Source organism: Phymastichus coffea, unplaced genomic scaffold, assembly GCF_024137745.1.
Source record: "Phymastichus coffea isolate CEN01 unplaced genomic scaffold, Cenicafe_Pcof_1.1 PCOF00019, whole genome shotgun sequence".
NCBI classification, from domain to species: domain Eukaryota; kingdom Metazoa; phylum Arthropoda; class Insecta; order Hymenoptera; family Eulophidae; genus Phymastichus; species Phymastichus coffea.
Window position 1 is genome coordinate 4,022,145 of NW_026706830.1, and position 23,470 is coordinate 4,045,614.

General features: G+C 35.2%; 1 protein-coding gene across 1 annotated transcript in view; it reads left to right on the forward strand.

Annotated features, from left to right (window-relative positions):
* LOC131675344 (disintegrin and metalloproteinase domain-containing protein 11) overlaps positions 1-23,470 on the forward strand; it is a 2,271,363-nt gene that overhangs the window by 944,996 nt on the left and 1,302,897 nt on the right. Inside the window, exons 6-7 of the mRNA XM_058954276.1 lie at positions 4,366-4,435; positions 4,516-4,662. Coding sequence (XP_058810259.1) covers positions 4,366-4,435; positions 4,516-4,662 — 217 coding nt within the window. The remainder of the gene's footprint in view (positions 1-4,365; positions 4,436-4,515; positions 4,663-23,470) is intronic.

Genomic DNA, 23,470 nt, shown 5'->3' on the forward strand with positions numbered 1-23,470 from the left:
ACTTTTTGGGCTGATCGTACTGTCTTCACTTTTTTGGGCGCAGATTCACCCTGCTGAGTCCACATTTTGGACTGATTTTTCACTTTTAGCGTGTAATAATAAATCTATGTTATCATCATTAGTAATGTAGCATCGCAAAAACTCCTTTGGATTATGTTGAAACATGCTCAAACATTGCTCAGACGCAACCACATGAGTTTGCTATTTATCAACTTTCTCATGTCCAAACATTCATATAAAATGTTTCATGTGCATCTTACCAAAATGTAAAGATACTCAATAATCTCACGAATTATCAATCAATGATCGACGAATACAATCTCATGAATTTTATCGATCATGTCTTAAGGAGTTACCTCTTTTGAACGGCCAGGATGATCAGCATCGCTTGTGCTCTTACGGCCACAACAAAATTCAGTAAATCACTTTTGAACCATGCCATGAGATGGAGTGGAATCTCCATAATATTTTCTGAGCATTTCTTCAGTTTCTTTGTTTGATTTTCCCTACAGGAAATAGTGTTTAATAAAAAAATGAAACTGATTTTTTTTCATGATTTTGCTTACATAATGAAAATCTAAATTCTAATGACTGTCAAAAATTTACAAACCAATGTACTGACTTGAAACTTTGTGTACGCACTTATACTACATGGGACTCTATAAAATACGTTACGATAATACCACCACCTTTAGAGAAATCACAGACTTATTGAACGACCCTCGTAACTCATATTAACTCATTAATTAATAGAAATAAAATTGACTGATAGTGATAAATTTAATAAATGAGAAAATTCTTAAAACAATAAATAATCGAAGTGTTGTCTACTATTTTCAAAGCATAAGTTGATTCTACGTTGTAAACTTCTTACAGTTAACAACAAAACCTTTCATGGAATATTTTCAAGCCAACCTTATGCGCTCTTTCATATCTTTTTTCGTTGTTGATAGTTGAGTTTTAACAACGTTTCCTAAGTATCCCCAAAGAAAAAAATCTAGACTTGTCAAATCTAGAGATCTAAGGTATCATTCAACAGAATCACTTCATCCTATCTATCTATTTGGAAATATTATATAAAAATATTCGCATACTCGCCTACTCCAGTGTACTAGTGCTTTATCCTACTAGAACAACATACGTGCTTTAGTTACCAATGTAATGTTTTCAAACAGTTTAGGTAATTCATTTTGTAAGAGCTGTAAGTAGTTTGTACCATTTACATGATCATCAAAAAAGTATAGTACAATTAAAATAGCATAAACAATGCCACAGCACACATTCAAGCTCCAACGATGTTGGCGATCAATTTGTTGAAACCAATACGGATTTTCAAGAGCCCTGTAATGACAGTTATGCCGAATTAGGTGTTCGATGTTATGAAATGTTACTTCATCACAAAATAAAACAGCAGAAAAAATCAGAATCCAGTATATCATCTCTTGTGCTCATCGACATATTATTATTTTCCATTGGAAATCATCCATCGTTAATGGATCACGGATTTGGTACGGATAAAAGTTATGAAGAAACAATCTTTTTTGAGCAGTAGATTTAGAGATACGATATTCTTTCTCAATTTGTCATAAACTAGCATACGGATTTATATTTGCGTAACCTAATACTGCTAATATTTGCGCATCATCTCTTTCAAGCACAAGAAAACATAAATAATAATTTTACTCAAGGTGGAATCCACAGATGAAGAATAGTGGCATGGAGTCCATCTTTTCTTCCTCCTATTCTCCTATAATCTAGAGCTATGATAATTTTCTATTTCGGCCTTTCAAGTGCAGTTACTCATATGGATTATTCCAAATTGGATTACATACCTTAAAATGACTTTGAATTACATAACAAATCATACTGTAAAATTACCAAAGTTAAAATGCGAAAAATTAGTTAGGAACATGTATTTAGATGAAAAAGAAAAAAAAATCAACACATACCGAATAAAATAGAAAAAAATAATGTCAAATGCAAAATTAAACCAGCTAGACGTAATGCAAATGTAGAATTCAAAATTAAATAACTAGAAATCACATAAGTTCATTGATAAATGTTTTTTTGGATTTCGAATGGAATTGGCCTTGGATTTAGTATCTGATCTTAATATCGTTTCGATCGTAACGTTTCCCGCTCTTTCGAATCTGATGTTATATATAGGTGTTACCATTTCAAAAATCATTTTGACCTTCAAATGACCTACACATTGAAGTTCAAAGTTAACACGGACATGACACATAGACGATCTCCATTGTCCTGAGTAACTTTCGTCTAAACAATTTTTTCGTACGACGTCAACTTTTCGAGATATCCAGGTCCGTCAATTAAGATAGGACTCCCTGTATATAACAATATATATATATGATATATATGTATACAAAAATATGTGTGTGTGTGTGTATATGTGTGGTTCATTATATGTCAAACGGATAATGGCCTTTTCCAAAACTGTAAATCACCAAAAAAAAATGGGCTCAGCATTTTCACTTTCTACTCTATTTTCTTCTGTAATATAGTGACTTTGAAAAATCCAAAATAGCGGGTCCAATATGTTGGTACAATCCTAGAGATTTCAAAAAAATTTTCAAAAATTGATTGTAAATTATTCAATTGTGATTCTACATATCTTTTATGCCAGAAAATAATTCACCATTCCATTCTCCATAGGAATATAGTATTGTACTCAACATAAAAACATTTTATAATGTCATCTGAAGGTCAAATCGAAAAACAATAGTTATTTCTGGAATTACTAATTTGTGAATGTTGATTAGTGAGGGAATAAAGATACTCATAGGTATTTTGGGTCAATGAATCCAAATCTTTTAACTCTACCAGATTTCGATCAAGGTAATTTTAAAGTCGAATCACGAATACTTTTTTATTTTTTGATAAGATTAGGACACCCACAAGTTTTACGTGTCGCTGAATTCGAATTCACCTACTGTTGGAGTATCCAACAACGTAGTTACGAAAAAATTGATTTTCGGATAAATGAGATATCGTTACATAATATTAATAATGCATGTTGAAGTGTACTGTCAAATAATATTAGCTGTAAGAGCACATTTTAATTAATTGCATTTTTTATTGACAATTTTATATTTTATATTATAATAGTAACAACAATTTTTCATTTTTGTTCATCAAGAAATCACAGTCTGGAACAAATTTTTTTCATAACTACGTCGTTTGACACTCCAACGGACCCCGGATTCGGATTTAGCGATACATGTGGATTTCTTAATCTTATCAAAAAATTAAAAGTATTTTGATTTAACCTTCAAATGATCTTAATTGAAACCTTGTTAAACGGACATCAAATTTGCATTCAGTGACTCAAAATACCGATGAGTATCTTCATTTCCTCACTATAATCAATATTGATCAATTAGTAATTCGAGAAGTAACCATTGTTTTCCGCTTTAACTTTCAGATGACATTGTAAAATATTTTTACTTTGAGTACAATAATATACGAGATCTCGTATTCCTATGTAAAAGTGAACGGTGAATTAATTTCTGGCATAAAAAATATGTATAATTACAATTGAATGATTTACAATCGATTTTTAAAAATTTTACGAAATCCCTAAATTTGGCCCGTTATATTAAAGCCGCCATGTTGGATTTTTCAAAGTCGCCACATTACAAAAAAAATTAGTATAAGACGAAAATGCTGAGCCTATCACGATTTTTATGGTAATGTACAATTTTGGATATTATCCGTTTGGCAGAGAGTAAGCTTCACCCTCACAATATCGTCTTATTCATTTCTCATTAGCTACCGTTCTACATGATCGTCTGTACGTTTAAAATAATTATCCAATGCTTATAGCGTTACGTTATTTCTGTTGCGATTTCTTATTCAAATTATTTTTGTCATTGGTCGAATTTACTTAGAGAATCGCCTTCATATTTTGTCTGTCATTTTTAGTGAACATCTTATATTCATTGTTGCTACAAGATCGTAGATTAGAGATAAAATGTAATATGAATCACTCCGCTGGAAAAGCACATATTTACACAATTTAATATACAGTAAATTTGTAAATAAAATATACAAATCTTTTATAAATTATATTTATAATCAATGATTAACAAACAATTTATTCATCCGATTTCGTACATAATCTTCCCTTTGTGATAGACATTAATCAGTTCTATGATAATTTGTACAATTTATGCATTTCAGTTAATTTAATTATGTTATAAATATGTAAGCTCATTAAAATGACAACTTCTATGTCTAGTGCTGGCTTACTCTAATGATATAGATTAATAAAGAACAATTACAATTATGTATTGAAATGTTTTATTTGAATCTAGAAATGAATCATATAATTTTTTTTTGTTTCAGACAATTACTCGCTCCAAATTTGGTACAAAAAGATTATTTAATTAATGGAGCAGAACAAATTTCAAAGCAAGTATGTCAGTAGTTAATTATATTAATTTAGGTAAATTTATCTTATGATTAAATAATATTTTCAAGTAACATAATTTTTAGGAAATTGAACATTGTTATTATCACGGCACTGTTAAAGATTACCCAGGTGCGAGTGCAGCATTTCATACGTGTAATGGTGTTAGCGGAGTTATTCATTTGGGCAATGAAACTTTTGTGATCCATCCATTTTATGGCGGAGATATGTCGGTCAGTTTTAAACTATTATATATAATTCATTTTTTTTATTTATTAAATTTTTATGCCATATCTCGGATAATAAAATTACTTATATAGTTCGTTTAATATTTTAGATTAAATTTTAAATTTCAGTCGCGATGTCGCCGTCGAGCGGTGCGGAAGTGCAACCGCCTGACGTATCATCGCTACATAAGCATTTCAAGTGTCATCCAAATACAAAAGTAGGAGCAGTTGTGTGTTTAGTATGTGGAAATTTCTATCATACGAGTGAAATAGTAGCAAACATCAATGCAGGAAATGCAATCAAACTAATAAACAGCTCATTCATAATATGCCAGGAGCATCGAAATTTTGCACTAACATCAAACTTGCCATATGGGGACTTAAGTGAACAAGCTAGTGCTTTCATAACACAATTCAAACTTGTAAGTAGAAAACAAATAAAACAGGAAATATTAAATGAGCTTGTGAATGAAAAGCAAATTTTAAATGAAAAAGATGATCATATGGATGTAACACAGATCAATGATTTGGATGAATTACAACAATTAAAAGCCGAAAATAACCTATTGAAAGAACTATACAAAGAAACAAAAGAAAAAAATCAATTGCTCAATGAACTACTAATTAAAGAAAAACAAAATAATAATGCAAATACTAACATTATGAGAAAAACATATGCTGAAACAATTGCACTACCAAAACCTAAGCCCAAAAGAATACCAAGATTAATAATAAAGAAAAAGAGTAATGATAACATAAACTTAGAAAATCAAGTAGCACATTACTTAATTAAAGACAAAAACATACAAACAAAAAGTGTACAAGTTAAAAATACTGACACAATAATTATCAACTGCATGACCGAAGAAAATGTCACAGTGTTAGAAAAAACTTTACAAAAAAAACTACCGGCACTTACTGTTCTAAAAGAAGAAATACGTAAACCAATAGTTAAAGTAGTAGGAATTTCTAAAGCTTTCACAACAAATGTAAAAGATATAGAAACTGATATTAATGCAAGAAATTTTAGTCAATGCGAAGAAAAATACAAAGTAAATCATGTATTTACAAATGAAAAAAATAAAACAGTAACTGCAATAATAGAAGTTCCATCTATTCTATATAAACATATAAAAAACAATAGTAACAAATTATTTATTGGATGTCAAAACTGTAGAGTCTTTGACGTCATCAACACATATCCGTGTTACAAATGCTAAGGTTTTGGCCACGGCGGCGGAAAGTGTGAAAAAGCAAAAAAAGAGCCAACGTGTTATAAATGTGCTGGCAAGCACCAAGCAAAAATGTGTAGTAGCAGCATACTCCAATGTCCAAACTGCATTTTCCACAATGAAACATATAGTAAAAACTACAACGTAAACCATAGTGCAATCGACAGCGAAATGTGTGAAGTTTTAAAAATGAAAATAAAAAGGTATATTGAAATGACAGATTATCCATTTCAACCAACCTATCAAAGATATTTTGGTAGAATAAACTTTGAAACAAACACCCGCAAGATATATAACCGTCCGAGAATAAATAACAGTTTATCGTTATCATCATTATCTACTTCAAGTCCAACAGGTAATAAAACCAGGAATACTAAATAGTTTTCTGCAATATTACAATATGGATAACAGCTTATATGATATTATATTTGAAAAAGAACATAAAACAGATAATATTGATGATCTAAACAAATATATATGTAAAAAAAATAATATCATTCTTTGTATAAACATCAGAAGCCTAAAAAAAAATTACAATAAATTACTAGTATTTCTGAAGAACCTCGAAAAAAACCATGTATAATAGTATGCACAGAAACATGGAATTTAGACAATCATGAAATGTTCAATATTCCAGACTATAAAATATATTACAATGAAAGTAAAATAAACAAATCAGATGGAGTTGTTTTGTATATGAAAGAAGAAATCACCGAAATTACAGAATTTCTTGAAATAGATAAATTAAAAATAATTAACTCTAATATTACACTAGAAAACAACAGAAATTTGGTGCTGTCTGCAATTTACAGATCTCATGATTTATCTAAATCTGAATTCCTATTTAATCTCAAAGAATTATTGAAAATAAACAAAAAATATAAAAACAATATTTTAATGGGAGACTTTAATTTTGATATATTGAGTGAAGAAATACTAGATCAAGATTTTTTACAAGTACTGCTAGAAAATGGATATTGCCCTGGACTACATACCATAACAAGACCATCCAATATTGATATTAACAAAGGTACATGTATAGATAATTTCTATGTTAGGCTAGGAAAAGTCAACTATAAAACTTACGTCCTCAACGTACCCTTCAATGATCACTACCCAATAATGATGAGTTTAAGGAATAATTATAAATGTACACAAAAAACCAATTTCAAAATAATAAACTATTTTAAACTAAAAAATAAAGCCAAAAGAACTGTTTGGACTGACATACAAATTATAAAAGACCCTAATCTAGCTACGAACAAATTAATAGAAAAAATTCAAACATGTATTACGGCATCATCTAATAACAATAAACACAATAAGAATAAAATGAACCCAAGGAGTAATTGGATAACTAAAGCAATAATGATATCATGTGCACACAAAGAAAAACTTTATAATAATTGGAAAAAAGATCCCAATAATGCAACAAAAAGAGAAAAATATAAAAACTATGTAGAAACTTTAAAAAAGACCATAGATCTAGCTAAAGAAAAATATGAAAAAAATCAAATCAAAACAAATCAACACAATCCACGAAAACTGTTAAGTGACAACTTTTAAAATTCACTTAATCCTGATATATGTATTAATGTAATGTAAAACTTACATGTATTAGTATTATGTATAATTGCGCCGCGCGTATTAATTGTACACGTTAAGCACGCGTGGGCGGTTCGGCGGCCGCGTAGTAATGCGGTGACGGCGTAGTAACACTCTCGCGCGGTATGACTGTATCGTCCACGCCTAACAAAGCCACAGTCTCGTGCCAGAGCTAATCACGACCAGTCGTACACACCATAATTCTCTTCAGATTTACGTACAGTTTTATTCAGTTCTTTTCATACAGTTTTGATCTCAGTTTTTTTTTATCAATTAGTTTTTATTTATCGTTGAATTCCTAAAATCAGTATATTCATATCCTTGCTATCAGCGATTAACGTATACGCGCCACGAAAGTAACGGCGTTCATTAACGCATCATTATTAAATATATATATACACGTATACGGCGTACGTTCAGACCAATTCCAGCATAATTACTTGTTACAAGGATAACAGTTATTATAAGGACCAGCAAAAATAAAAGGATTATATTTCTTGGACGAATATTTTGACAATATACACATTTATACTATATAACTATATAATTTCAAGGACAAGTCTACTAATAATAATAATAAATAAACTTCTAACAAGAAAGTAACTCAAGGTTCATTAGTGTAAACTTATTTTCTTCTTACCTATTTTTCTATAATAATAATAATACTTGGATTAATTACCATTTGGCAAATTTCCACATATTCATTTTGTGTATAACTACATATACAGGGTGAGTCATTTTAATTTCCCCAGTCTAATAACTTTTGAAACAAGCAAATTACGCAAAAATGTTTCAGACCAAAGTTGTAGGGGTTCAAGGGGGACATCTAGGGGTGACTTTGAAATTGACCTTGAGCTTGACCTTGACGGTTTTCTCAAGGTCATTTCTATTTTTTTAATGGAAACCCCTATTTCTGATTTCAGGATCAGAAAGAGCGGGAAATTTTACGTTCAAGTATCTATTTAGTTTTTTTTCATAAGAACATAAACAATATTTCAGTTTTTACTTAAGAAATTGAAGCCGCTTTCAAACATCAAAAGGTTTAACGAGCATCGAAGACCTTTGTCGTACTTCTATTCTCAATGTGAAGCAAAGGTCAAATTCTTGAAAATTCTCTTATTTTTGTTACATTTCGAGGCGAAGCTTTTATCGCATATGACCGTTGTTAAATAAACTTCCAAAGAATAAGGGACTGGCCATGTACTAACGATGCTGATGTTTAAGATCATAAACTTCCTATCTTTAGCACTACCCAGGAACAACGACGTGGACGTAATAGGATTATGTTCCCTCTGGGGTGCTTTATTAACGTGAGTCCCCTTGCCTCTCACGATTCGGGGTGCTTTATTAACGTGAATCCCCTTGCCTCTCACGATTTGGGGTGCTTTATTAATGTGAGTCCCCTTGCCTCTCACAATTCGTGATGAAACTAGAATAAACTTATTTCCTATCGGTTTTGCTCGAAATTATTACCATTTACGTCGATGCATTGCCTGAGCCTCTGTTCGAAGCTTTCAATAGTGCGCAGTAAGATATCTCTAGAGATTTGTCTACATGCAACTCTAATCCTTTCTATCATATTCTCTCTTGTTGTGGGCGCTTCGGCGAACACAGTATTTTTTAAGTATCCCCAAAGGAAGAAATCTGGGGAAGTTAAGTCCGGTGATCGTGCAGGCCAAGCAACTGGACCACCTCTTCCAATCCACCTTTGTTGGAAATTTCTATTTAAAAACTCTCGTACAATTAAAGCGAAATGCGGTCCTGCACCATCCAGTTGTATCTACATTCGACGTCTAGTCTCAAGATCTACGTCTTCAAGTAAAAGTGGGAGATGATCCCTTAAAAGTTCTAAAATAGCATTGCCGTTGACGTTTTCTTCAAAAAAGAATGGCCCGATGAGATGACCATTAACTATTCCACACCATACATTTACACTCCAACGATGTTGATTATCGACTGGTCTGTACCAGTGAGGATTCTGATCAGACCAATAATGACTGTTGTGACGATTCAATTGGCCAGTACTATGAAACGTAGCTTCATCAGAAAAAAGGACATAATTAAAAAAATTCGGATCCTGCAAAATCATCTGTAGAGCCCACCAACAGAAATTTACTCTGTTTCTCATATCATTAGCGTTTAATGCTTGCGTTAAGGTAATATGATACGGATGATATCTATTACTTCTTAAAATTCTAATAACGGTTCTCTGAGGTATTCCTGTTTCTCTCTCTATTTGTCGGCTGCTGATATGAGGATTTAGGTGAACCAATCCTAAGACAACCAAAACCCTAGCATCTCTATCATCATACTCATGTCTTGGTCGACTTCTTCGTAGATACCCTTGTCGAGCTCTTTCTTCAAGACGATGAATGGTACGGTGATCATGATGGCGCCTTTGTGGGTATCGAATTCGATACAACCTTGACGCTTCACGGTAATTACCTCTACATTCTCCTAAAATCCAAATCATATCAACTATCTCTGTTGGGGTAAAATCAGCCATATTTAAAAGATTTTTTCAAAAAACCTCAATACAAATCAACAAAGGCAAAGATCATAGAAAGATGATACAAATTAAATATTACTGAAAACAGAGGCAATATTGTCCAAATTAGATTTCATATGATCGATGGCAATAAGAAAGGTCTCTTATTCAAATATGAAGAAATAATGATAGTGATACAATGAACACAAGCATGGTTAAAACAAAAGTAATATTTAAAGCTTTTTCAAAATTGAAATCACGACTGAACGTATTGCGATTACTTTCTAAACGACTTCCAAATGTAATAGATTCTTCATTGAACATGAAATTTATCCTTATGTATTTAACTTTTACTCTTATTTCTTTGCAGAACATCAGATTGATACTGAAATAGTTTCATTAATTTAATAGACTTGTAATAGCAAATTATTAGCAACAACTTCCAATATTTGAAATTTATTAATAATAATCATACAGTCCGGTGAAAAATAAAAAAGGATAGGGAACGGAAACAAGAATAGTCCCGTAAAATTAAAAAAAATTAAATTAAAAAAATTTTTAAATTTAAAAAATTTAAATCCTGTAAAATTTCCTGCTCTTTCCGATTCCGAGGTCAGAAATAAGGATTCCCAATAAAAAAATAGACTTGACCTTGAGAAAGCCGTCAAGGTCAAGCTCAAGGTCAATTTCAAAGTCACCCCTAGACGTCCCCCTTGAACTCCTACAACTTTTTTCTGAGTCATTTTTTCGTATTTTGCTTACATTGTTCGATTCTTGTTCCAGGATAGTTTTGACCTTAGCATGACCTTAAGGGTTTATTTTGACCCATGTTAAAAGATGTTATCTGGATGTAAAATTTCCCGCTCTTTCCGATTCCGAGGTCAGAAATAGGGGTTCCCAATAAAAAAATAGACTTGACCTTGAGAAAGCCGTCAAGGTCAAGCTCAAGGTCAATTTCAAAGTCACCCCTAGATGTCCCCCTTGAACCCCTACAACTTTGGTCTGAAACATTTTTGCGTAATTTGCTTGTTTCAAAAGTTATTAGACTGGGGAAATTAAAATGACTCACCCTGTATATATATATATATATATATATGTAGACGTGTATGCGTTCGTTAAATTTTTAATTATTTTGGCTTTGGTATTTTGCTCTCGCGACTCTTTCCATTTATTATCATAAATACCAGTCGTGCCAGCGTAATACGATCTTCTCAATTACATAGCATAATAGCCTACGCTGACGAAGTATTTAAAAATTAAGCACGTCCCCAGATAACATGATATGCATGTGTACGGGATAAATAGTACGTCTACAATATCTCGACAAGCTCGGTTACAAGCTGCTAAAATTCCTGAGTAAGCTTTAATTCGAACTTTATAGAGAACCTCTATATACAAGGTGTCAAATAAGTAACGGAACAAGGTTGTAGCTTTTTAGGTACAGATTATTAGACCAAGGTCAAGGTCATTCTTTTAGTAACTTTCAACGCGGAATCCGATGGTGACCTTGGATTTGACCTTGAGATTGACCTTCAAGGTTATTTCAAGGTCAACTTTGTTTTTTTAAATGGGAACCCCTATTTTTGACAACGGCAATCGAAAGAGCGGAAAATTTTACGTCCAAAACGGTATTTTTAAATTTTTTTTTATGGCCTTGAGAAGGTCGATTTAAGGTCAAATGCTTGAAAAAGTGCCTAAAAGCGTTTTGTTAATTTTTAAGATATCGAAAAATGACCTCTACAAAATTTGTTCAGAACAGAGTGGGCCACCCGATGCGCCAAAAACCTTTGACCTTTAACCTCATTTTGAAGGTCATTTCAAGGTCGAAGTGTTTTTTGTAATGGAAACCCCTATTTTTGACCCCGGATTCGCATATAGCGCGAAATCAGAAAGAAACATTCAAAACGCAGTGAGTGGAAAAAACTTATCCGGCAAAAAAACTGTACCTATGTCTCTGCTTGCTCCTCATTTAAAACAACTTGACTTTCGGTTTGGATAACCCGTTACTTTATTATTCAAACAATCAAAGGTCAAAGATAAGGTCACTGTAACATGCTCTCAGTAGAATTTAATAAATTTAGCCCGAAACATTTTGTAAATGTTTCGCGAATAATATTGGATCTAAATTTCACATGACCTTAGCGATGAACGTCGTGGATCAATCGAAACTCAACGGCCAATTCCATCTCAGATCATGCAGAGCTCCCCACACACGTGTCACCAAGCTACTCCAAAGTATTTTTTTATTGTTCTAGGTCAAAAATAAGAGGACTCGTATTTTTTCTTTTTTCTCTCAGATGCATAGTTCCGTCAATAATGCAATCGGAAAATGCACTGCTGAAAAGGGAAAATTGAGAAAATTTTTCCAATTAAATTTGGTTTCCTCAATATTTTTTTTATTTTTCGATACAATTAAATAATTTTTATGTCATCTATAGTAGAAACGAAGTTCTTCAAGTCTAATTTATCAAAAATATGAATGTATGCATTTTTTGGGAGAAAATGCATGTTTTCGAAAAAGTGCATCTTGGAGAAAAAATTGTGTATCTCAAAAAGGCCATAATTTTTTGCACTCAAATTTTTTTTTATATATTCTTAGTACCAATACCTTCAAATCCATTCGATCAAAATTTGCTGTTTTTTCGTTATATCGCTTAAAAAAATTTAAAAAAAAAGTTTTACATTTTCAAGTCAAACGCGATAAATACATAGTTACAGCGAATGGAAATCAAAGCTGAGAAAGAAAGGGTGACGTTAAATTATCAACATTTGTTGATGCATATAGATTTTGCTGAGAATTGGTCTGTAATTTTGAAAAATCCAGTTCAAGGGAATCATTGGGTGAATAAACAGATTTCAATTTTCACTGCTGTTTGCTACATAGGCGGAATTACAAAGAGTTATACTGTAATTAGTGAAGACTTAAAACATGATTATTCTCATGCATTGGCAGCAATACAAATAATTCTTGAACAAATAACTAGATACAGACAAGAAACGTATGGAAATTCGATTGATTCTATAACTTTAGTATCTGATGGCGCTGCAAGTCATTTCAAAAATAGATTCCAGTTAAATGAATTTTTAAATGCAAGTATGAGTAAAAAATGAATATTCTCTGCTACTGGTCATGGAAAGGGTGCTGTAGATGGTATAGGTGGTTTGGTAAAGCATTATGCAACAGTGCATAATTTACGCAGTACTGAATCTGATGCTATTCAAACTGCTAAAAGTTTTGTTGAAAATGTATCAAAATACACAACTTCTATAGAGCTGATTTTGATGGAAACTGCAGAGATAAACAATTTTCGTAGTAGTCAAATGGAGCAAAGACACAAATGCCAGAAATATCAGGGTATTCAATGTTGCCACATGTGGAAATCTGCTGTCTCGGAAGGGAGGAGCGAATGTATTATAGCTCGAACGGCTGCGCATCCATGGATTGAAGTGAAAAAAGATGAAAAAAAAAAAGAAAAGTACTCATAAGAAGAAAAACGAAAATGTAAACAAGGGCAAGAAAGTGAAAGTTGTATCTAAAAAAGTGAAGAGAGTTGTAAAAGTAATCAACTCAAACAGAAAAAAATGATCGTGTAATTTTACATTTCTTGCAGACATGATTGAATAAAAGTGAGCTTTTTCTTTGAGTTATATGTTATTGTAGTTCAGTTATTAACCTACATAGTCGCTAACATGAATTCCTGAATGTATTTATCGCGTTTGACTTGAAAATGTAAAACTTTTTTTTTTAATTTTTTTAAGCGATATAACGAAAAAACAGCAAATTTTGATCGAATGGATTTGAAGGTATTGGTACTAAGAATATATAAAAAAAATTTGAGGGCAAAAAATTATGGCCTTTTTGAGATACACAATTTTTTCTCCAAGATGCACTTTTTCGAAAACATGCATTTTCTCCCGAAAAATGCATACATTCATATTTTTGATAAATTAGACTTGAAGAACTTCGTTTCTACTATAGATGACATAAAAATTATTTAATTGTATCGAAAAATAAAAAAAATATTGAGGAAACCAAATTTAATTGGAAAAATTTTCTCAATTTTCCCTTTTCAGCAGTGCATTTTCCGATTGCATTATTGACGGAACTATGCATCTGAGAGAAAAAAGAAAAAATACGGGTCCTCTTATTTTTGACCTAGAACAATAAAAAAATACTTTGGAGTAGCTTGGTGACAGGTGTGTGGGGAGCTCTGCATGATCTGAGATGGAATTGGCCCAACATAATACCTTATCCAAACGTCGGATTTCGCGCTATGTGCTAATCCGGGGTCGAAAAGAGGGGTTTCCATTACAAAAAACACTTCGACCTTGAAATGACCTTCAAAATGAGGTTAAAGGTCAAAGGTTTTTGGTGCATTGGGTGGCCCACTCTGTTCTGAACAAATTTTGTAGAGGTCATTTTTCGATATCTTAAAAATTAACAAAACGCTTTTAGGCAGTTTTTCAAGCATTTGACCTTAAATCGACCTTCTCAAGGCCATGAAAAAAAATTTAAAAATACCGTTTTGGACGTAAAATTTTCCGCTCTTTCGATTGCCGTTGTCAAAAATAGGGGTTCCCATTTAAAAAAACAAAGTTGACCTTGAAATAACCTTGAATGTCAATCTCAAGGTCAAATCCAAGGTCACCATCGGATTCCGCGTTAAAAGTTACTAAATGAATGACCTTGACCTTGGTCTAATAATCTGTACCTAAAAAGCTACAGCCTTGTTCCGTTACTTATTTGACACCTTGTATATATATATATATATATATTCCAGTTATTTGATTTTTCCCATAAATATACTTATACGTAAAATATATTTAATAATTAACTAGCGAGCGTTAAGTGAGCGGGGCCTCATATATGCAGCAATACACCACATCGAGTTATAGTGTCGCTCGTTTGCTAAAAAGACACTAACGACGTATGTGTCTATTAGAAAACTCGTAACAAAAGTTGCAGAGCGTGGTTTTTGCTGTTTTAACGCTCCCAATTAATTAATTATTAACATTTAATGTCAAAAAAAAAATATATTATAAAAATATTATTTACCAAATAGGGTGTATGATTATAATTATAATATATTTATACTATAATAAAAAAAAAAAAATATTTAATTTTAATAAAGTGAATAATTTAATTAATTAAAATTAATTTTAATTAATTGAGATAATTATTAATTGATTTAATTAATTAAAAATTTATTATTCTAATTTAATTGATTAATTTAATTATACTTTAATTTTTAATATTTAATTTTATTATTTTAAATTTTATAATATACCCACTATACCGTCCCCGAAATAAGTAGTAATATTAAATAACGCGTAATAAATTACGTTACGTTAACGATCTATAAGGACACACGTTCGGAATATTAAGTTTAACTAATTAAGCATATATATCCTAAATTATATATATATACATATATGTGTTTAACTATATATGTATCTTAAATCGGTAAGCGATCCCTATGATAACGTTTTGAATACATTAAAATAAGAGGATAATATTATGCGATTAGTGTAGAAATCAGGAATAAGACTGATAGCACGCATTCGCATTACTTAACAAAACAAAATGGACCCTGCAGCGGTAGCAGCAGCGCAACAGCAGGCGCAAGAACAGCAACAAGCAACTCTAGTTATGCTGCAATCGGCATCAGCGAGTTTTGCTTTACAAAATTCCTTGTTAGGAATCCCAGAGTTCGACGGAAAGAATCTTCCATTAAAAGATTTTATTCTAAATATAAAAAATGGATCTGCCACAGTACCTGTCGCCCAAAGACCGAATTATGTAAAGGCCGTCATAGCAAAATTAAGGGGACCGGCTAGGGACTGTTTGTATGGCAAAACCGTTAATACTGCGGAAGAATTAACGAAAGCTTTAAAGGAAAGATTTGCACCGTGTAAGGATTTTGCTTATTATGATGCAAGATTACATGCGTTAAGAATGAAACAGGGCGACACTGTCGGAGATTTCCATGACCGAATAAATATATTGTTGAATTGTGCAGAACACGCATTAAAAGACGAATTGGGAGCACAATTTAACGAGATTATGTTGACACCATTGAAGTCAGCCGTAGTAAAAATATTTGTAAACGGTTTACCTAAAGAAATAGGAGACTTAGTGGATGTCAAATGCCCTACTTGTTTGAGCGATGCTTATAAAGAAGCCTTGAGAATTGAGGCTCGAAATAATATGAAACCTAAATTTGAAGCTAACAAATGGACTGGTTTCAACAAAAATTTGGACGTTGCTTACGTGCAAGAGCAGGGATTGGAATCAGAAGAACAGTTGCCCATTGAATTCGAAGAATTGCCCGCTGAATTTCAGCAACTCTATATTCAAAAGAACCAGTACCAACAGAGGCAATTTCACCAAAATCCAGAGAACGGTAATAACTACCAAAACAATAATAATCAGTACTTCAATAACGGAGGCTACTCTGGAAATAACTCTCAGCATAATAGATTTCAAGGACAGAGGCAATATCAGCCTAGGACTGGAAATTGGATTCCGAGATTCCAAGACTCGCAAGGCCGCTCGTATGAACAAAATAACGGAAGACTATACAATCCGGATACAGACACTTATCTGTATCCTACAGGAAGACGGTATGGCATGATTAGTTATGATCAACCAAGACTTGGATCGCCCCAATGACAAAACGGCCAGTTGAAACAAATTGGACAATATCAACGAGAATTAAGACCGAATCCGCCATATAACCAACCGACGAATGCTGAGCCTTTAAACTCGCAAACGGCTCGTCCCGACATCAAGGTGACGAGCCTCGCAAAACCAACACAAACAATGATCGAGGAAGCCAAGGCAGTTCTGGCACGACTGGCAGACCAGCCGAGTCAGAAAGAGGGAATGCCACCGGCACCTGTAATGACAGTGTTACAGAAACCCCTGGCTACCAGTATGGAGGACCAGGCGTCTGCATTGCCGCGAATCGGGGATCTGGCGATGGAGATTGTGAGGTCCATGAGCCGACGAGAGTAAGGTTTTGTATACCTGAAACTAATCAAAAATGGACAGTATTTATGGTAGACAATGGCGCTTCAGTAAATATAATTAAATTTAAGACTCTGAGGTGGACAACGACTTTTAATCCGAGGGAAGCTACTTCGCTTAGTGGCATTACAGCTCATACAGTACCGACGTTGGGGACTGTTATGCTAAGCATAAATGGACGAAGTACTAAATTTCATATTGTTTGGGACAATTTTCCAATTCAAGAAGACGGAATGTTGGGAAGAGCATTTCTGAAAACTACAAGGGCTGTGATATCTTATCACAACGATGCCTTAATGTTAAACAGCGATGTGATGAACCCAGTGCCGTTCCTGCCAGGGAATGTTCCAATAAACAATCTACGTAACGATCTTATCGCTATGTACCCCATCAAGTACCAAGAAATGCTGAAAGAAGGTAAAATACCTCCTTATGAAGGGGAGACCGATTCTTCTGAAATTAATGTAAATGATGCGAACATCAACCATAGCAAGGTAAAATATAAGATACCTGCAAGGTCGCGCCAAGTTATCCAAATAAACTTAGTACGGACAAATCTAGTGGAAGGTTATCTCCCCCGAATCAACGTAGGAGACGATCGAGTATACATGGGACAAGGAGTAGTAACAAACCAAAATGGAACTTGTAAAATTATGGCTGTTAATACTCATTTTGATAAAGACGTGACAATAGAAGTGGACCCGAGGATCATACTGCCATTCGAGCATATGAACCCCGAGGGTAGTTCGCCTTCGGAAAGTGAAAGCGAATGCACTAGTCCACGGAATGCTGAAATACAGCTCAAACAAAAATATAAGAGGCTACTTAAACTATTGAGAACAGGACATTTGGCACCAAACGAATACAGAAGTATTAAACGTTTCATAAAACAATACCCAAATGTATTTTTACTGCCAGGTGAGCCGCTACCATGTACAAGTATTATTGAACATGAAATTCACCTGGAAAACAATGTGCCCATTAACACTAAACAATATCGACACCCACCGGCTCATAAGCAGTTTATAGAAGAACAAATTACGAAACGACTTAAGGATGGAATTATAGAGGAGTCAAATTCCCCTTATAATTCTCCTCTATGGATTGTACCGAAGAAAGCCGGAAGCGATGGCAAACCGCGTTGGCGAATTGTGATAGACTTCCGTGAATTGAACAGTAGAACTATTGGAGACGCTTACCCTCTCCCTAACATTGCAGATATTTTAGACCAGCTAGGAGACTGTACCTATTTTTCAACTTTCGATCTTGCAAATGGCTTTCAACAAATTCCTTTGAAGGCCGAGGACAGAGCTAAAACTGCATATTCTACTTTACGTGGACATTTTCAGTATATACGTATGCCCGAGGGTTTGGTGAACGCCCCGGCTACGTTTCAACGAATGATGGACCATTTACTAAGAGGATTGCTAAACGTCGAGATGCTAGTTTACCTCGATGATATAATAGTTTATGCAAAGAACTTGGACGACCACGAGAGAAAGGTCAGAAAACTATTCGAAAGATTGTCTAATGCAGGATTGGTCCTACAGCCAGACAAAGTAGAATTCTTGCATAGAGAAGTCAAATTCCTGGGACATATAATTAGCAAACGAGGCGTGGAACCGGACCCAAAACTGGTCTCTGCGGTCATGGCCTTTCCACGCCCAACCGGTGTAAAAAGTATCCGATCCTTTTGGGACTATCAGGCTACTATCGACGTTTTATTAAAGATTACTCGAAAATAGCAAAACCACTGAGTGATCTAACTAAAAAGGACAGAGAATACGAATGGGGATCCGAACAAGAAGAAGCTTTCAATACACTAAAAGAACTCCTATGTAAAGCTCCCACACTGACGTTCCCCGATTTCGAGAAACCTTTCACTTTGACTACCGATGCTTCGGACTATGCAGTAGGAGCTATCCTATCGCAGGAAGTAGATGGTGTGGAGCGCCCGGTGGCATATTTATCGAGATTATTAAACAAATCAGAAAGAAATTATACGACGACAGAAAAGGAATGCATTTCGTGTCTATATGCCATGAATCAATTCCGCCCATACCTGATGTGCAAGAAATTCACCCTAATAGCCGATCACGAGCCATTGAATTATATGCACAACCGTAAAGACCCAGGACAAAGATTGATGAGGTGGATGTTCAAGTTCACCGATTTTCAATACACCTTCAAATTTAAACCCGGTAAATTGAACTGCAATGCCGATTCACTTTCCCGCAATCCAGTAGACCTGAACGAGTATTTAAAAGAGAAAGAAAAGTGTGAACAGGATCTCAATGACAATATACCTAATATACAGGTAATGATGTTCAAGAAGTGGAAAGACAAATCAAAAGAACAAGAAGCCGCTAAAGAAAAGTCAGAGGAAGAAAAGAAAAGAATGCGCAGACGAGCAAACTCGATTGCTGGCGAACCTAGACCGATAGGTAGACCTTTAGGCTCTAAAACCAACAAACAAAGGCCGGAGTTGGAACATAGTGTGATAGCTGGGAGAACGAGGAGTAAGAATCCTGCTCCATTGACGACTGCCGATGACCCACAGCCTAGTACATCCGGTCAAAGGTCAAAGGCAGGGACTAGATTGCCTACGGATAAAAGGGATCTTACGACACGAGCTTCGGGAACTAGACCGAAGGTACCGCAAGGTCAAAACTCGAGTAATATCTCGACTAACCGAGAAAGCGGAATTAGGACTGACATTTCCCGGAGGCCGCTGGTGCGGAAAGATACGCCTCTAACGACGTCTGAAATAAAAAAACATCCGAGAGTCCAAGAAATCCAGAGTCAGGTTGACACCGCAAGATCTTATGAGGCTCTAACTGACGAATCTAGTGTAGAAACCGATAGGATCACTACTAAAAGCCCGCCATTTTTTCAGATGATGTCGTCGACGGGTATAGAGGAAACGGACGTTAACACACGCAAACAAGGGAGTTCTGAAAGCGAACCGCCGATTCCGGATTTTACTCGTACTGGATTAAGGGAACAGGAGAAAACCGAAAAGTTAGAAGATTCAGCTCAAAATATACAGGACAAAACATTGGTTGAAAACACTAGTAGATAAGCAATGTATGTTCTGGGACACAAAGGAGCCGACAAAGGATGCCGCCAATGTATAAGGATACGTGTATGTTCTGGGACACAAAGGAGCCGCCCGATGAAGGTGTGAAGGTAGTGACACCTTTTGATTTATGGTCAGACCCCATGGTGAGTGCCTAAAAGGGATTTGATGTACCTTTGACACCTTCCGCGTGCCAGTGGGCCCCATGCTGAGTGTTAAGGGGCATTTGATGTTGGTTGACACCTCGCGCGCGCCGCCAATGTATAAGGATACGTGTATGTTCTGGGACAGAAAGGAGCCGCCCGATGAAGGTGTGAAGGTAGTGACACCTTTTAATCGCGATAAGATGAGACCCCACGCCGAGTGTTGCATTTGATGTTCGTTCGACACCTCCCGCGTGCCAGTGGGCCCTTCGAGGGGGCCAGTCTCCCCCCCCCCCCCCCCCCAATAGTAGGACGCTTCACCCACCCACCCACCCACCCACCAACCCACCCACAGAGGTTGTTAAGGTAGGACGCTGTAGAAGTCGGTAGGGCGTTTGGTAAACTATATGCTTATGCTGGCTGAGTGAAGGACCCTCGGAGAGGGGGTAGCGTCTCTAGCTTGCTAGACGCGTACGCCGTATAGTGAGGATGCTGTTTTCACTCTCTCTCTCTCTCTCTCTCTCTCTCGCTCTATCCCTCTCTCTCGCTCTTCTTCAATAGTAGGGCGCTTCACCCACCCGCCCACCCACCCGCAGAGGTTGTTAAGGTAGGATGCTGTAGAAGTCGGTAGGGTGTTTAGTAAACTATATGCTTATGCTGGCTGAGTGAAGGACCCTCGGAGAGGGGGTAGCGTCTCTAGCTTGCTAGGCGCGTACGCCGTATAGTGAGGATGCTGTTTTCTCTCTCTCTCTCTCTCTCTCTCTCTCTCTCTCTCTCTTACTCTCCTTCGATAGTAGGGCGCTATGGGACCCCTTCGACAGAGTGAGACCCCATGCTGAGTGTCTAAAAGGCATTTGATGTACCTTTGACTTCACCCACTCTCCCACCCACCCACAGAGGTTGTTAAGGTAGGTTGCTGTAGAAGTCGTTACTAAGAGTCTAAAGCATAACCGATGTTCCTTTTTTTTTTTTAAATGAAGATGCGTTCTAGCAGCGTGCACTATCCTTTTTCAGGACCACACATATAATTTAGGAAACTTTCGACCACCCACACCAGCTTGCACTTTCTCCAATAACGCTTTACCTCATGCTGAGGGTTAAAACGCATTCGATGTTCCTTTTTCAACGAAGATGCGTTCGAAAGTATGTAAGCAGCAGGTGATTGGAGATAGAGTAATCTTAATGACGTCTGTTAGTCATTTTATTGCTTTTTTTGCCTTAGAGATAAGGTTTTTGAGTTAGCCTTGTTTAGATGCGCTAACATCCTCCAACATGCTGAGCGTCTAAAGCGAAATCAATGTTCTTCTTCCTTTAAAGATTTTTATCAATTTTACTAGAGTTTCTTTTGGAGAGTAGGAATCATCCTGATTTTTCCGAAAATCTTTTCCGGAGTCAATCGTTCGGTAGTGCTCAAGAAGTATACATCGACGAAGCATTTAATATTTTTAGTAACTATTCTTTGCTTTTCATAAAAAATTAAAATGGATAGTGTACAAATAATAAGTACAATAAATGCCATGATTATTTTCATGGTGAATGTAAGTATTTTTATCTATATATTCTATTAATTATTTAAGACAGTTTTTATAATAAATTTTTTATTTTTTCAGACTCCTCCAATCCTGCTAGCTAGTTTACCAACTAGCATATTTTATTGCTTAATTATTGCCATTTTAAGAGTGGTAAGTATTTTTTATATAATATTAAATATATTTATTTTTAATCTTTTTATTTTTGCTTTTCAGCTAAATATAATCGTGACGGAGCCGTCGCATAGGCGACATATTCAACAGATATTAACAGTAGTCATAAAGGTATGTATAATTATATTTAAATAAGTATTTTTAAATAAGTATATATATATATATATTGTTTTCTTAGTTACAGAGCGATGTTCAGAGATTAGAAAGGGCTGCAGTCGAGAGAGCTGTGGCTGAAAGAGCTGCGGCCGAAAGAGCTGCAGCCGAAAAAGCTGCAGCCGAAAAAGCTGCAGCCGAAAAAGCTGCAGCCGAAAAAGCTGCAGCCGAAACAGCTGCAACTGAAAGGGCCGCAAGCGAGAGGGCCGCTGAGCTCGAAAGGGCCGCGGCTGAAAGAACAGCAAAGGCTGCAAAGTATGCAGCTGAAAGGGCTGAAAGGGCTGCTAAAGCTGCGGCTGAGAAGACGGCGAGGGCTGCACAGTCTGCAGCCGAAAAGGCTGCGAGGGCTGCGAACGAAACGACAGCCGTAAAAGCAGCCAAGAAAAGATGTCTAAACGCTGTTCCGTTAGCAGCGTTTACATCTCTTCCGCCAAAGAAGAAATTTCTTAGGGTAAGATTATTTTTTATAGATAAATACTTTTTTTTTTATTTAATAACTAAATTTTTTTTAAAATAAATATTATTTTTTAGATGAATGTTGCTACTGATGCTGTGGATCGAAATGAACGATCGAGATGTCCCATGAGTAGCATTGAAAATGCCCTAACACCAGCAGTCATCGCTACCAGCAGTAGCAGCAGCAGCAGCAGCAGCACCAACAACAGTATAATTTTACCTACCACGAGCAAGGAGAAAGTGGTGCCAAAGGTAAAATGTATCAAAATAATCGAGGACCCTAGTCTATTTTCCTGTTTTAGCAGGAAACCAACACGACCTACCAAACCATGTGGTAGGAAAAATAATTGAAAATTAAAAAAATTTTTGTAATCTAATTAAATTTAATGTAATGTAATAAAATTAAATAAATTGATTTAAATTTAAAAAAATATCTCTCTCTCTCTCTCTCTCTCTCTCTCTCCCTTCCTCTCTCACTCTCCTTCAACGGTAAACATGCTGACTAGATGCATGTCCTAGGAGAGGGGGTAGCATCTCTAGCTGCTTGCTAGCAGCGTACCTCGTATAGCCCTTGGAGAGGGGGTAGCGTCTCTAGCTGCTTGCTAGGAGCATGCTCCGTATAGCCCTTGAAGAGGGGGATAGCGTCTTTAGCTTGCTAGACGCATACGCTGTATAGTGTAGATGCTGCTCTCTCTCTCTCTCTCTCTCTCTCTCGCTCTCCTTTAATAGTAGGGTATTTGGGCCCTTGGAGAGAGGGTAGCATATAGCTTGGTAAGCTATATGCTGCTCTCTTTCTCTTTCTCTAAGCAAGCGCTATAGTATTTTCATTAGATTTCGGGAACCTTTCAACCTCGATTATTATTTTATTCGAATATTAATTAATTAATAAAACTTATAGAATTTTCGTTTAATTATTAATTTATTG